A 15,560-nucleotide genomic window follows, 5' to 3' on the forward strand; every position below is an offset into this window, starting at 1 on the left:
ACCACTATGGAATAATGTATGTATTTTATTAATAATGTTAACAAAATAAATTTAAATTGATAAATTACAGTAGGTAGGTATATTAAAGTAGGCGTATTTACCAATATTAATATTGAGAACCAATACAAATCTAAGAACTTATAAATAACCGTGCGCTTACTTTATATGACACATTAATATTCTTTTAAAAAGTGGTAAAAGGAAACGTTTATATTGAACGTTACCTTACATACATGCTACGTAGCTTGGTATACGTACTTTGTACATTTGAATAACGTCTTGAAGAACAGATGTTTTGTACTATTAATTATTACAATATATTTTAGTACTTTTTCGTTTTAGGAATTACAAGAGGTTCGATACAAAAAATACTATCATTTAATGACCATTTCAATTTTAAAAATACATTGAAACTTTAATATTTTGTAAAGAATGTAACTCTACACACGACTAGACGTACAGATAAGACAATATAGTCAGAAAACGCCCCCACTTACTCTAATACACGTTTACTTTCTAGGGAAGGAATGTCTTTCGCACAACATACAAAGCATTACATTGTTAAATGCATTAGTCTAGTACCATGTACTTAAAAAAATGTACAATATCGTAATCATTGCAAAGAGAAGCTTTCGTGTGGTTTTCTTAGAGATCGACTTTAATTATTGAATTAACAGGGCAGCGATTTTATTATTAATGCTTTCACAGTAATGTCCTAAGGAGGAAGACTGAAAATATGAAGATATACATAACTTAAATTATTGAACCAATTCCGTATTAATATTTATCCACTCCATACAAATTGAAGCTGGATGTTGATGGATCAAAGTGTATGGAGTTTTATTTTTGTTTTTGATATCGGAGTTGGTCCCATAGTAAAAGTTGATACATTTTATAATAAAAAATCGTACAGTCTTAAACGAGTAATTAATACATGTTTCATGCTCTATTGTGTTCAGCAACTCTTGTGATCCAAAAGAAGTAATCAGTAATTACCGTAAAATGTTGAGGATTCAGGCTCCCGGGTTTTATTTAAACGTTACTGTATGCCGTGTGCAAGAAGCCGGTTAATGGGACTTGTTGTACGTGTCCTTGTGCTGGTAGCCAGACACGTACCCTGAGGCATCGACCAGGTCCTTCCTACCAGCGATGCCCTTGCCTTTACCGGTCTCGTCGAACCTCTGTTTGTGGGAGCCCGTGTACTTGCTGGTGTCTGTCAGCCGGTCCACTGCTGCCGCGGCCGCTGGCGACTTGGTCACCTAGAATATCAAGATTGCAAATGAAACAAGTACAAAGTAAGTTTACTTCAATTTTTTAAGATGCCATTGAAATTAATGCATTACTTTTCCTATGTATTAGTATATTATTTTTAGTCGATATATGAGTATAGGACCTCAACCACGCCATCCTTCCGTGTCGTAAAAATAAAAGTGCCTAATATTTTATTATAGGTATGTACATATATAATATACAAAACATATTATCGTTTCTTATTGCCTGTTCCGTATGACGTAAAGGAAAATCATTAGTACAGTAAATGGAAATCTTAAACAGCACGTCTACACAAAGACGCTAGAGTTACGTTGTGTCGATAAAATTCAAGGTTTTTAAAGTTATGATGACAATGAGTGTTGGTATCTATGTAGGTACCTAGTTGGTTAAGTGTTTCAACTATTTCAGATAATATTAAGTATTATGTGAAGTACTCACGTGTGAGGAGACGCCTGGCTGCCCACAGCTCGTGAGCTTCTTCTTGATCTCCTCCAGCTCTACCTTTTTACTTTTAGCGAGATCTTCCAGAAATTTCTGATAGTCATCAATGCCAAGCTTCAGGGTCTTTAGTTTTTTGAAGTGAATTGCGGTGTCAGTCGTAGTGATTTTCTTTCCATCAATTACCTTTGCTTGCTTCATCCATTTGTCGCTTTGTGACAATGTTATTGTTTTACCATCCGATTTCGGATCCCCAAATTTAGAAAAAGCTTTGAAGGCATCCTGAGAAAATAATGTTATTATTAAATAAGGAGGTACCATATATTAAGAACTAGAGAGGAGAAAACTATATACATTATTAAAACAATCCAGACTTTGGTACCTATTTGTTTGGAAGGATATTTCGATAAAGTACCTTTAGAGAGATGGCCCCCTCAGCTTTGTTGGCCGTTCCGTTGAGTGCACCAGGAGCGGACCCGTTCTCCAGCTTGACGTCCTTCACTTCTTGAGTCACCTGCTCGACCGCAGCGTCTACACTCGCGTCCTCAGACATCTTTGATTATTTACTGAAATCACAAATAATAATTTTGGACTATCGATGATGATTAAAGGGTTGCTCGGTTTTCTGCATTCCTCAAATTTTCTTTATCGCCTCTATAATCTTGTGCATATATGTACTTGGATAGCTAGGTAATGTACAATATTTTATTTATACCAAATTTTTTTTTTACATTAAATATATTTCCAAACATCACGCCCAGAAGCATTTAAGTATTTCAATGTGAGGTATCTTTATACCGACGGTTTGTAACGTTTTGTTGTTGTTGTTTTAAGGTTAAAAATCCTGATGGAGCCTCCTCGCCCGGGTGGACAAAAGAGACTGTCAGACTCTTAACTGACAAAAAACCACCCCGACGTACGACCAAACCAACTAGACTAGAAATGTCAGTACTGAGTATATGTAGATCTCCTAAGTAATTAGGTACTTAGACAGACCTACATTACCTGCGTAGACAAAAAGAAGTAGTTTTCTAAATGTTTGCTATTCTACTTGCCTACGCAAGTCAGAATAATTAAGCATAAAATGAACATTAATCGTTGCCTAATTAAAATTTATTCCAGTTGAGTAAAAATGGGGATGATGTCATATAAAAACATGAAACGTACAGCTGACTCCTATCGCAGCATATCGTAGGATAACGCGACTCGTAGTGGCACACGTTCGAGTGCTAAATGCGGCAATTACATCACTGACCTTGTGGACGAAACGATTTGCCGGCAACTTGTTGTAAACATCAGCTGAGATTCCAAACTTGCATTATGTATGTAAGTGCTTTTAAACTGGTTGCCTCCTACGTCTCTTCAGGATGGTAGGTAATACAAATAAAAGTATATTACCTAGCCGTTTTATTCAAATAAGGAAATGACTTAATGCTCGATTTGGGACTTTGGCCTTGATGGCCAGTCTAATCCTGAAGACAATGTGGATATAAACATGAATGTATTAATCAAAGCTTGACAAGCTCGTGGGGGCTCAAGAGGAACAATATGCTATTACACCTCCGCTGATTTGTCGCTGTGGGTGCCCTCGCATATTATATCTAGACTAAATGATCTGACCTACAAATAGTAGAGATCAAGGTTCATCATAAAATATTGCACGTTCGTTCCAGGAGTTGATGAATCATTTAAAGTGAATAAAGATAGATCCTGTGACCTATGAGAATCGATCGTAATTAATACCGTGATGATTTATGACTAGTAATTACGTTTTGATGGTAAACAGACGAGCAAGCTAGGTATGGGTAAAGTTTTTATTCCACAAAAAGTATCTACCTATATAAAATATAACCTTTCAAGTTTTTACCAAAACATATTAAACCTTCAGCATGTTTTGATATCTAATTATTGTGACTAATATTAATAGTCTAGCAACTTTGATGCTTCAAGGGTTCAGAAAATAGTAGAATAGGTAGACATAAAAGAATGCCCTTGACGGGTAAAGTTATAATGAATTGTTGAATACCTTTGTTGAATTTATTGAAATGTTGAAAAGTCGCAGTGCGCATTTGTACACCTAACAAGGACAAGAGTTGTCTATTTCTGAAAGTAATATTTTAATGTTATGGCGACAAATTTAACTAATGAAGAATATTTGCAAAGCAATCTATTTGAATACCTACCTAACCTACGTAACTAAAGGAATATTGCATTATTACCTGGTGGTTACTTTAAAACATAGTGCATACGCATCTCCTTTATAGATCGGTAGGTATACCGCCCATACATACAATGGAGTTCAACGGCATGGTGGCACCTCTCCGACCTACTTCTTGCTTTAACCCATATTTTATACAATTCCGGTCGTAGCTCTCAGCTTCATGTGCGCCGGTCTGTTTACACTGAGCTCATAGTACCTACCGCTTCACCGTCCTATTCATGCACTAAATAGAGCAGTGGCTTTTAAAACTGCAACTGCATACAATTATCTCGGAAATTGTAATGTATTTTACCGTAATCGTTTGATTATGTGTTGATAAAAATATCTACATTTGTATCATATGATCTAATCTAATCAAGGCCAAGGATAAAAACTAATGTAAATAGGTATACCTAAATATTTAAGTTTATTTTTACCACCAAGCGAAATACTGGCCAAACGTCGACCAACCAAATATAAAAAAAAATCTTTCACGATGTGCTATTAGCGACATTCATAGCGGATCGTCATTGTTATTTTTGCTCCACAAAAACAATAAAACGAAATAAGGAAAATTAACATAACCGGAGGTAACAATTAATGACGTAACTTGTAAGTAGGTACCTTCCCAAACAAAATAGTAATGTGTCCTAGTGACCGAACGTGACGTCATCCCCATAGCATTCCCTGCAGCGATGACTCATTCTTATAAAAATATAAGTATACGTATCCAACATTATTTAACTTTCCCCTCCCAAATACGTATACGCAAATATAGAATCGGTTTTCTATGGACTCTAAGGGCCTTTCCTTGCGTGACTAAACCACATCAGAAAACACGTTGGAAAATTGTGGAAACACGTTTAGAAACTTGACTATTCTCATGTCATAGGTTGAAATAAAAATAGGACTATGAGATTGACTGTCGATATCGTTCAAAACGTCCTTAACATAATTATGTTTCGTTCAGAAATGGCACAATAAGAAGGCAACTCATTGCGCTACGTTCATCTGCAAACGTGACTTGTGTGTCTAATGAGTCGCACTTCATGATGAAGCTATGTTTACTCGAGGGTGATGTCATGTTTTAGGTGACCGATGGTCTAGTAGTTAAGTTATAACGCAATATTTAACCATGAGATTTTGTAGATTTCCTGGTGTAACAATGTTAATTAAATTTCGTATGAGCAATCATCACAATTAAGATGATAGACGAACTTCAGTCTCAACTTGCATAATTATGTAGGTGGAGAATACATTTAGATGGATGGTAGATACGTAAGTACCTACCTAGTTAATTTAGATCCAGGCCTAGAAGAGTCTAAGTAGACATGATAAAGGACAAAATCATAGAAGAAAAAATGGCGTCACTCATTCGGGGGACTCTGCAATAATTTGGGGTTGGGCATTTGTTATACGTAGGGATATGGCTACCTATCTATAGGATACATGCGTTGTTGAGGAACGAGTTCACGTCACCTAATTTAAAACCTGTCACTAATAATAACCACACCTTAACGCAGCTACATTGACTCTAGCTTTTAGCCATGAACTTTTTATTACGTAATTGTGTATCAGGTTATTAAATGTTTACTCCGTTAATGTTATTGGTACTGATACTACAAGGTTTCTCTTGATTAAACAGTTCCTAATATCTGAGACATGCGGTGAATCGACGGGTGGCAACAGGCAAGGCCAGCTATGCAGTTAATATAAGTTTGGTGGTTTAAGTATCAAATTTGAGAAAAATAATCTTAGGTAGGTAAGGCCTATAGATATACTTATAGTACCTATGCTAACATCTAGGCAGTACGTAACTATTGTACCTACCTAGTTTGTTGCTTCCAAGGTTTTATTTTGTTAGGTACAAAAAAGGCAATTTTAATTGCAAAAACGTGATCGCTGAGTCATTATTAAAAGACGAGGGGTTTCAGTAACTTCACGTGACCTTCCCAAATTTCAATTGGGGTGCGGTAAATCTGACAGTTAAATTAAACCGCCCCTTTTCCAACCACCATTAAAACGTAGAGAATTTTTAAAGCTCCAAAAGCTTGTAAATATTGATTTCATGGTTTGTTTTGGAAACACGCATACCTTATTTTTCCTTATTAAGTTGGTTGTAAAATAAATACAGCTAACAACAATTTCACCGTAGCTATAAATATGAAATTGCCTAGGTAGGTAGCACCTAAGACCAAAGTATGCAGTTAACTTGTTGAGCGCATAGTTCGACAACTTTATAGTGAAATAAGTATGTAGGTACCTCAACATTAGCTACAAATGGAGGGAAATCGGGAAAGTGAGGTAGCGTGCGAAAAACTAGACAGAATGTGAACGGCCTTGCAAGTTTCTATATAGGAGTTCATAGCTAAATGTTCTGCATAAACTTTCCCTGCGGCCAACAATATCTACTTGTTTAATGGTTTCATGATGGCGCCACCATTATTTTACTTATATGTATATAGGAAGGGTACAACTATAATAATAAAACACCTAGCCTTATCAGGCAGGTAGGTACCTAGGTATTTAAGTAGGTGTAGGTACTTAAATATTAGGCTACCTACACCTACTTCAACGTGATGATTCTTCTTCTTTTTCAGTCCTATTTGCCACTGATATTGAGATTAAAACATTTCAGTAATGATGACTGTCTGTCTATTCCAAATATTCCAATAGATAGGTACCTAGGTATAGAATTTAGAACGAACCTAGAACCTTTAGACCGAAACACTTAACTCGAATTATGTAGATTGTACTTAGAAACTTGCTTTCTAGTTTATCGCAAAATAATATTGTTGTAAATTTGAAGAAACCTAGATAGTAAATATTTACCGCGGTACTACGTAAGTAGCAGTCTAGCGTTAATCACTGATCAGTAAAATACGAGCTGTTAAATTACTAAGACATTATCACAATAGACTCTAAACGTCTCTCGCCAGCCATTGTTTCCATAAACTGAACATGCTAAATAAGTAGAGCTACGTGAACATAATATAGCTATGTCATATGAATCTGTTGTTAAGAATACATAGACACTGTGATGCATAAGTGTTGGCGCTCATTGTTAGCTCACTTAGGTAAGTACCCTGAAAACCAAACTAACAACACGATGTTTAAGACAAGCAATGTAAACTGTTTTTAAGGTGAATGTTCTGGGTAGACCGCGAAATTTGAATTTTCGTAAGTTTTTGGCGATTTACAGCTCGATATCGGTAGGTATATATGATGTAAAATATGTATATTGGCGGTAGTGAAATGTGTTAACACAACAATACTTGTATAATACATACTTATATGCCATGCATATAGTCCGCAATTTAATGAAGTTCTACAATGTACCTACGAGCAATTTTAATAAAAACTTGACGTCCACAAAAAGCTATAAATATAGGCAAATAGCATCTACCTAAATAAATATTTATGCGCATTTCCTACCACAACTTGGTATTGGTAGATGATATCATCTCTTAACATAAACTTCAAACAGGCTTTTAACAACGGCTTGGCTTCGTTGTAAAGTCAGCAATATATCCAGTCTCTGTGTTTGGAGACTCGGAGTGTAGGTACACTTCGGACCGAGACATTTGCATTTAGAAACTGTTTAACATAGAAAGACATACCTAGATAATAGGTATTTATTTTAGTAGGTATCCATGCACTAGTTAGATGGAATAACATGGGACTACTAAACCCAAACTATTGCTAAAAGTTGATATTATTAAGTACAGGTAAGTAGCTACTTATCTTTCTTCAATTACAAATTTAGATATTATCTTATCACTGATATAAACATGACTATTTATTACCTAGGTAGGTACCTACTTTAATCAAAACAAAAATTAAAGCAATTGTTTGCAACCAGGTAACTACTTAGATGCCTTGAAGTGAATCGGCAAACGGCCATTTGAGTATCTATAGGTACCAGTTTGGTATTAACGTTACGTTAACTCTACATTTAGCTAACGTAACTTAATCCCAATTGATAGTAAGGGTACGATATGTAATCTATCGTGGGTGTTATTTTCCGGAACTACGTAAGCACTAAGGTATGTAAGTACCTAGCTTATTTAGTGATTACCAAACCAGTAACGTTGTTTAATTTGTCGAAGGTTGTACCAACTACCGTAACTGTTGTCTCTTATCACCATAATTGCACGGCGATGAATTATTTTGAGTGCGTCGATACTTCAGATAAAGTGTTTATCGTCAGGAAACTTCAGTGTCTAATCACTTATTACAGTTATCAGAGTTGTATTAAATACAGTCAAATATTTATGGTCGTGATGCAAGAGCAATGGAAATATTTTAGTTCTGATTGATGGATAGACGAACACATTTCCGCGATCAATCTAAATATAGAAGCCTATGGAGAAAATTGTGCAAGATTGTTGAATCAAACACCTACGTCGCTGAATAAACTCAATAAATAAAAGAGATTCTAAATCAGTAGCTGGCTAGACGAGGAAGGGGAAGACGAGAGACAATCCCTCAACATATTCCGAAATGTCACCCCTAATGTAACGCTTTCTTTGTTTTCCTAAAACAAATGGGACGAGTTGGACTCTCGTTCCTCTAAAGCTATAAGAACTTTAAGTCACACAAAGCTAATTAAAAAGGTAAATTCGTAAACAAGCCTTAATAAAATGGTAAGTAAATTAAAGGCATCAATATAAAGGGATCATAAAATTAGCACGGCTTTTTGGATTTGCGTGATTTCGAAGAGGAAATCTTTGCAGACGGATTGTTCACACATCATAAGCACTAAATATTTTCAAAGTGTAGTTTCCTAAGATCTAAGGTATAAAAATAAATATAACTCACATCAATATTTCGGGATATGAGTAAAATAAATGAGATCACATTAACTAGCGAGTGCGGAGCGAGCGCTATTCCTAGCGGCGCGTATCTATCGCGGCTGCAACGATACTGGCGCGAAACAGAGGGGACCTAATGTTGACAAGCCCAGAGATGCGCGGCGAATTGCGATTGCGATACAATACTACGCATGCGCCGGAAAATGTTCCAAGCTTCCGATCGCGTATGCTGCCTAACCAAGTCCGCATTTTGGGCAAAATACGCCCCGTATAGGAAACGAATTATGTATCTAACCCTTATAATATGATAGTCCCCATGTAGTTATTTACAGCATAGGTAGGTACTTAACGAACGCAAACAAATAGACGGATCATCTGGGACAGACAGGGTAAGCAATCGGTGCCGCCCACCTGTATGGATACCCGCAACACCAGGGGAGATACAAGTGCGTTGCGACTTTTTGAAGATATGGGATTACTAAATTTAATTTTATACCTATCCATTATATTATATAACCAATATACAATAATCACGGAGTAATTCCCGTTTACTGTAGGTGTAGCTGTAATCTAATAATAGAGTCTACATAACATAGGTGCTTAATTAATTTTACCTCCATGGTATTCTATTTATATTTCAATGATTTATTTATACGTTTATAAGTACGATAAATTTTCCTGTCAATAAAAAAATAGTCCCTTACCCAGAACTAAGTAAGTATGTATACTCACCCCTTTCCATAACAAAGGTAAGCTAAATAAAAATATCTTTAACGATGTAAATATTTTATTAAAAGCAACATTATATATTCCACAACTGTAATAAAATATTATTTCATTTTTCTGTATACAAATGAACACATACAGTGACGAGCCAACAAAGCAGTTTTAAAATATAGTAACAAAGTACTTATTAGTAAAATAACAATATTATAGTCCCCTTATATTATTTATTGTTACGTAATGTCCTTAACACTTATTCAATATGAATGTTTCACAATATTGGGTTGGGGATACGACAAAAATAATGATAATACATAGGATTCAAATTATATAAAATGCGGGTCACAAATATTTAAGATAAAAAATAATATTGAAGTGATTTTAAGGTTAATTACCTAGTCTTATTAACAAGTAACTCGTAATTGTAACAATGTAGGTACCCAATTGAAGTTAAGAAATGCTTATTTGACATTCTTTTACCAAATTAGGTAAGTATAATATTTTTTAGTTCTATTGATTATATCTCACAACAATATGCATAGGTACAAAGCTGTAGGCAGTTATACATAGACATTTAGTCCAGTATTTGAAATGAATCACGGCAATAAGTCAAAGATAAATGATATTTCACGAGTATATAACTAAAATTGCGCTTAAACTAATTAGTTTTCAACTTCAGGCTAAATTTACCTTAAAGTTGTATGCCGATACATATGGGTACTTTAATATATATGAATATAAACATTCATCGAACCGGAAGACTATTATCGTTATAGTATTTTATTTTGTACAATGAAAACTAAGTGATTATAGTGTGTTTGAGAACTATGCTCAAAAACGTAAGTAGTATAAAATAATAGAGAATTACAAGTTCCTTTGTCATTTCTAGGTTATAAGATCTAAGGTGCTAAAGGCTACATTCAACAGTGATTTGTTAGGGAAAGACATATTATTAATGTAATGTAACATGAAGGAACAAAATTGTAAGTTTGGTTAGGTGGGTCTAATAATATTGCTTGCCTTAAAATATACCTAGGACAATTTATAAAAAATAATCACAGTCAGATAAAACACAGTAAGAAAGCTGATATCAACATATTATGTTAAAATAAATAAAATTAAATATTTAACATCACATTGTGCCAGTTGAGAGTTGTACTTATCTAATGCATTTTCTATTTTGTATGATTTGTAACTTAATAATACATGGTGTGAGTACACTGCTTATGAATACTACCCTTGCTTTAGAATTGACCTATGATTTGAACATTCTACTATAAAATCAGCTACTATTTATTTAATATTTTCCTATGATACAAGGGAAAGTAAATCTCCCAATTTCGGTAAAACAACATCCGGTAATGGCGGAGTTTTTTCGTTGCGGAGTTTCTCCAGATCTTTAGGTGAAGTCACACCTGACAGAACAAGCAGGGTTTGGAAGCCGCAGCGGACACCCAGTTCTATGTCCGTGTTGCATCTGTAAATACGAAAGTATATTGAGGTTTCTATTATTAAACACTACTCCCATGGACATACTTTTAGGTATTATGTAGTATGCAACTCTTGAACAGTATTATAATTTGCACTCCAAATGCATAATCATTATGACATAAAATTATGCTGTCACTCAAAGTAATTAATTAAAGTCATTTTAAAAATAATTAAGAACTACCACTTATTTTCTTCATAACATTAATTTTTTACATAGGTTTTTGCATAAAATGTGAAAAAAATGTGAAGTTTACCTGTCTCCAATCATCAAAGTCCTAGCTGGATTTAAGCCGCATGATTCAAGATACTTCCGCACATAATTATGAGGCTTCCCAAGAACAAGGGCTTTTCTCTCTGAACATGTCTCAACTGCCCTTACTAATGTGCCAGTACCAGGTACAACAATAGAGCCACCTTTAGGGAACCTCTCATCAGTATTTGTTCCTATGAACAAACATTCTTCAGATGCTAGGTAAGAGGCAGCCTTCATGAACTTTGGGTAACTGACATGTTCATCAAAGCCCACCACCACAGCACCAACTTCAGGATCCAGTTCTGAAGGCTGCATTGATTTGAAATCTGGTTTCACATGGTCTGGCTGTAAAGAGAAGATATATTTTTTTATCAGTAATTATTCTGTCAGTAACAAACCAAAGATCTATTTTATATAAGTATTTATAACTTACCCCTACTCCAATATGTCTAATACCTACAGCTTTCAGTTCCTCTCCAATGCCATTTGATCCCAGTAAATATACCTTTTTGGTAAATCCTATACCTTTTAGATAATGAGCCACCAAGTAAGCAGTTGACAGTATCTCTTCCTGAAATAAAATTATAACTTTAATACAAAAAAAAACCTTTAAAAATCCTATATTATAATTATTGATTAAAAAATAAAAATATTTTTTATATCACCAACATTTTTGTCTTGTTTACATTCACTTTCATACCTTTCCTTTCAAATGCATCATTCATTACAGTGATTGTTAGTTGTAACAAGTACCTGGTCATCCGTGTACAACAATGATTTAATCACTGTGTCATTTATTCTTAATCCACACTCTACATAGAGTGGTTTAACATTAATTGGGGTATTAGACAAGGCTGTGTAGTCTATAGCATCTCCTAGGCTATTAAACTTATTCATGGACAGTGTGTGAACAATTTTAAAGTATGTTATTATTTTGACACAGGCACACAAGTCCTTATATAAAGGATTTAAGTGCCCAAAGCAGGTATCTATCCCACAGATTGAGAGAGCTGATTACAATTCATCCTTCACCATTCTATTGTTAGCCTTTTCTAAGACAATAAAGGCTTAGTTAATAAATAGAAATATATATATTTTATGTAGAATACATTTCATTTTATAATGAAATATATATTATTATATTATTTCTTTTGGTCACTTGTGTAGAAATTGCATTGAATATGGGATTATCATAATCATCATCAACAGCCCATGAGAGTTCACTGCTGGATCCTCCAGAACCAGGATGCCTCCTCACAAAAGGAAGGATTTGTTTATTTACTTGATAAGTCATGCATGGGATTTTAATCTACACTAGTATATACTCTATACAAGTACTAGTATATAAAGCTGAAGACTGTTTGCTTGAACACACAAATCTCAGAAACTACTTATTGAGATTTGATTTGAAAAAATATTTTTGTGTTCGATAATATTTATTGAGGCTACAATGTATAGGGGCCGAGTAGTGGGTGAAGATGCATGCAGAATTCACTAGTTTAAGAGAAAAATTAATGGAAATCTTACCTGACTTGCAATAAAGCCTAGTTGAGTTGCTTTACTTGCAAACTCACTACGAATTTTTGTTGAATTGTTTGTCACATAAAATATTTTTTTCCCCAATTTCCGGAAGTAATTCATTGCATCTGCTGATCCCGAGATGGCATTGTTATCAATCCATAAAACACCTAAGCAAATAATAGCAGGTAAGTATAAAAAAGTAATAGGTGCTTATTACATAGACCTGTGGAATAAATTTATTGTAATATTTTGGTAAAATTAGTAATTCAATTGCTACCATATAGCAGTCATTTTCCCTTTTGAACTTCTCTGTTAGACCAAGTAGGGAATACACACTTAACAAGCCAGATAATTTGAACAATTATAAAAACTATCTTACCATCACAATCTGTTAACACTGTATCAAATGAGTTTAGGAACTCTTGAACTTGATCTTTAGAAGCTTCTTGAAGATTAAATACTGCTGACTTAAACATAGTGCCACTTGCGCTGAAACCTCTAAATTGATTACTCACTATAACGTTACTGTAACAAAACTTGTGAATTTTTGGAATTTGGCTTAGAAATCTAATCATTCCAACTTCTTGCTCACAGAGGGCTAGGCTAGGTCAAAAATGACAGCCCTCGTTATCATTTCATCACTTATTGCATTGACGTTTGCTTGATTATGAATTACATCAAATTCGCAATGGTAATCAGACATGATCATCAATTTTAAGATTTACTGCGATTTTAACTAAGGGTTTCTTAAATTATGAATGTATGTGATATTTTACTAATTTTGTTTCCCTAATAAGAGGCGCGTAATTATTCATTTTGATTTTACTAAAAATAAAAAGCCAAATCAACCAAGTTTCGACCGATTGAAATGTTTAATTCTCTATGGTTCTTCTTATCAAACTGACACATGTCAATATTGACACTTGACAGTAGTTATCAGTCACTAGCGCTAAAATCAGTGTTTATGTATGTTTGTTCTTGGTAATTGTTATCAATTTACTAGTTTTTTAACATAAGTACATGTTACTTAATTAAACCAAATAATAATTCAAGTATATTAATTTAAAAACAAGCTATACAATCAGCAAGACTTTTATATTTATTCAAAATTGTAGCATTTAACCTTGGTAAGAACCTGATAAAAATCTTAAAAACTATTATGTGTACTTTGTACGCAAATTAACAGATCATAAAAACTGATATTTGTACTTTGCACTTTAGACTCACATTAGGAAAAGAGACAGTGCAAGATGAACATCAAAGAGACGATTATTGAGACTAGTCAAGGCGGTATAAAAATTGTTCAATATAACAAACCTAAGAAGAAGAATGCCATTGACGGAGTGATGTACCGACGAGTAATGAGTATACTGAATGATGCTGCCACAGATGACTCTATATCTGTAATGGTTCTCACTGGAACAGGAGACTTTTATAGCAGTGGAAATGACTTTTCAGCTCCTACAGACCCTAATGATGACACGGGCAAACACTTGAAGGTTCTTAAAGATTACATCAAAGCATTTATAATGTTCCCAAAAATACTGGTTGCTATTGTAAACGGGCCGGCTATTGGCATTGCAGCTACAACATTAGCACTTTGTGACTTGGTGTTTGCTTCTGAAAATGTAAGTAGAAATTAATTTACTAAAGACTCTACTCACTGACCAATTTACCTCTGGTTATAAATTGTATTGTGCACATTTTCAACTACTTATTTGATTATGTTACAGTCATATTTCTACACTCCTTTCACTAAGTTGGGAATTGTGGCTGAAGGTTGTTCCACATTTACTTTTCCTCGAATTCTAGGAGATAAAAAGGTAACTAAAACTATAGAATAATATAAATTTAAACATGTGATCTTATACTGATATTACTGTATAAAATTACAGGCAATGGAAATGTTACTCTGCAACTACAAGATGCCTGCAAGTGAAGCACTAGAGTATGGGTTTATAAACTGTGTTTATAAGCCAGAGGAGCTTCAAAGCAAAGTTTGGGATAAAATAGCTGAAGTGTCAAAGCTCCCAAAGTACAGTGTAACAGCCACTAAGAAGCTGTTGAGGGATACAGTCAGGGAAGAACTGCTACAAGCCAATGAAAAGGAAATTGAAGAACTCAATATTATTTGGGCTAGAGGGTATAGAAGCAAACTATGAGTTACAGTAACTAATTATGAACAAGGAACTGAATATTATTTGGGCTAAAGGGTACAGAAGCAAACTATGAGTATTACAGTAAATAATTATGAACAAGGATTCAATGAGATTAGTTGGTGAACTTCAATATGATTCTTTGTACTGAATAATTGTAAGAACTAAAGTACTTATGTATTTTTTGTGCAATATGTTGTATTGTCATAATAATAATGATTTCCATTACAATGCATTTATTAACTGTCTGTCAGACAAAAAACTATGAAATATATAATATAATTATATTTGTATTTAATTCATTGAATGATTTATTAATTTTTATTTACACCTTTAATTAAATATCTAATATAATTTATATCTTATCTTTAGGGCTTGATTATGTTAATTTAGTTCATTTCTATTGCACTGAAATTATTTTTGTCTATTCATAAGTAAAACTGACACAATATTTTATAAAAAGGTACTTTTTTATTTTTATTATTTTTTAAGTACATTCGTTCAATTTGTTTCTTACGATGTTTAGTGATAAAGACTGTAATAATATCTACTTAACTAAACGAAATTGCAGTCAACACTATGGTGATACTACGGTAATTCTAATGAACAACTAGCTTCTGCCAGTGGATACTCCAATGTGCTTCCCGTGGTATAAAAAGTAGCCTACATGTTATTGCAGACCATAATCTAAC

The 15,560-nt window shown here is 34.0% G+C and overlaps 3 protein-coding genes across 4 annotated transcripts; 1 reads left to right on the plus strand and 2 right to left on the minus strand.

Moving 5' to 3' along the window:
• Positions 1-9: 9 nt before the first annotated feature.
• On the minus strand, positions 10-8,900 carry LOC118281743 (tubulin polymerization-promoting protein homolog). Its single transcript, XM_035602434.2, has 4 exons — positions 8,732-8,900; positions 2,126-2,276; positions 1,711-1,992; positions 10-1,259 (listed from the first exon to the last, which is right to left on the minus strand). The coding sequence occupies exons 2-4, from the start codon at positions 2,261-2,263 to the stop codon at positions 1,068-1,070; spliced, it is 612 nt and encodes a 203-aa protein (XP_035458327.1). The 5' UTR covers positions 2,264-2,276; positions 8,732-8,900; the 3' UTR covers positions 10-1,067.
• Positions 8,901-9,493: 593 nt separating this feature from the next.
• On the minus strand, positions 9,494-13,370 carry LOC118281744 (glycerol-3-phosphate phosphatase). Its single transcript, XM_035602436.2, has 5 exons — positions 13,092-13,370; positions 12,719-12,879; positions 11,625-11,762; positions 11,193-11,536; positions 9,494-10,924 (listed from the first exon to the last, which is right to left on the minus strand). Exons 1-5 carry the CDS (start codon positions 13,285-13,287, stop codon positions 10,756-10,758), a joined length of 1,008 nt encoding a protein of 335 aa, XP_035458329.2. The 5' UTR covers positions 13,288-13,370; the 3' UTR covers positions 9,494-10,755.
• A 286-nt stretch (positions 13,371-13,656) lies between these two features.
• Positions 13,657-15,170, plus strand: LOC118281745 (enoyl-CoA delta isomerase 2). Of its 2 annotated transcripts, none has more exons than XM_050708018.1 (4): positions 13,657-13,693; positions 13,934-14,340; positions 14,446-14,535; positions 14,608-15,170. In XM_050708018.1, the coding sequence occupies exons 2-4, from the start codon at positions 13,963-13,965 to the stop codon at positions 14,872-14,874; spliced, it is 735 nt and encodes a 244-aa protein (XP_050563975.1). In that variant the 5' UTR covers positions 13,657-13,693; positions 13,934-13,962; the 3' UTR covers positions 14,875-15,170. The 2 variants fall into 2 exon arrangements, with proteins under 2 accessions (XP_050563975.1, XP_035458330.2); XM_035602437.2 differs by having other exon boundaries at positions 13,660-13,839.
• The last annotated feature ends 390 nt before the right edge of the window (positions 15,171-15,560 follow it).

Source organism: Spodoptera frugiperda, chromosome 4 (genome assembly GCF_023101765.2).
Source record: "Spodoptera frugiperda isolate SF20-4 chromosome 4, AGI-APGP_CSIRO_Sfru_2.0, whole genome shotgun sequence".
NCBI lineage: Eukaryota > Metazoa > Arthropoda > Insecta > Lepidoptera > Noctuidae > Spodoptera > Spodoptera frugiperda.

What these genes read in the sequence shown, in the direction of transcription:
- LOC118281744 (XM_035602436.2), bottom strand. Translation starts at nt 13,287, where the DNA reads ATGATTAGATTTCTAAGCCAAATTCCAAAAATTCACAAGTTTTGTTAC. An exon ending in TAGGCTTTATTGCAAGTCAG is followed by an intron (nt 11,763 to 12,718) that starts GTAAGATTTCCA and finishes ATTTTATTTCAG; the next exon opens with GAAGAGATACTGTCAACTGC. An exon ending in ACTTTGATGATTGGAGACAG is followed by an intron (nt 10,925 to 11,192) that starts GTAAACTTCACA and finishes TCGTATTTACAG; the next exon opens with ATGCAACACGGACATAGAAC.
- LOC118281743 (XM_035602434.2), bottom strand. Translation starts at nt 2,263, where the DNA reads ATGTCTGAGGACGCGAGTGTAGACGCTGCGGTCGAGCAGGTGACTCAA. An exon ending in AGGGGGCCATCTCTCTAAAG is followed by an intron (nt 1,993 to 2,125) that starts GTACTTTATCGA and finishes TTATTTTCTCAG; the next exon opens with GATGCCTTCAAAGCTTTTTC. An exon ending in AGCCAGGCGTCTCCTCACAC is followed by an intron (nt 1,260 to 1,710) that starts GTGAGTACTTCA and finishes TTGATATTCTAG; the next exon opens with GTGACCAAGTCGCCAGCGGC.
- LOC118281745 (XM_050708018.1), top strand. Translation starts at nt 13,963, where the DNA reads ATGAACATCAAAGAGACGATTATTGAGACTAGTCAAGGCGGTATAAAA. An exon ending in TGGTGTTTGCTTCTGAAAAT is followed by an intron (nt 14,341 to 14,445) that starts GTAAGTAGAAAT and finishes ATTATGTTACAG; the next exon opens with TCATATTTCTACACTCCTTT. An exon ending in GAATTCTAGGAGATAAAAAG is followed by an intron (nt 14,536 to 14,607) that starts GTAACTAAAACT and finishes ATAAAATTACAG; the next exon opens with GCAATGGAAATGTTACTCTG.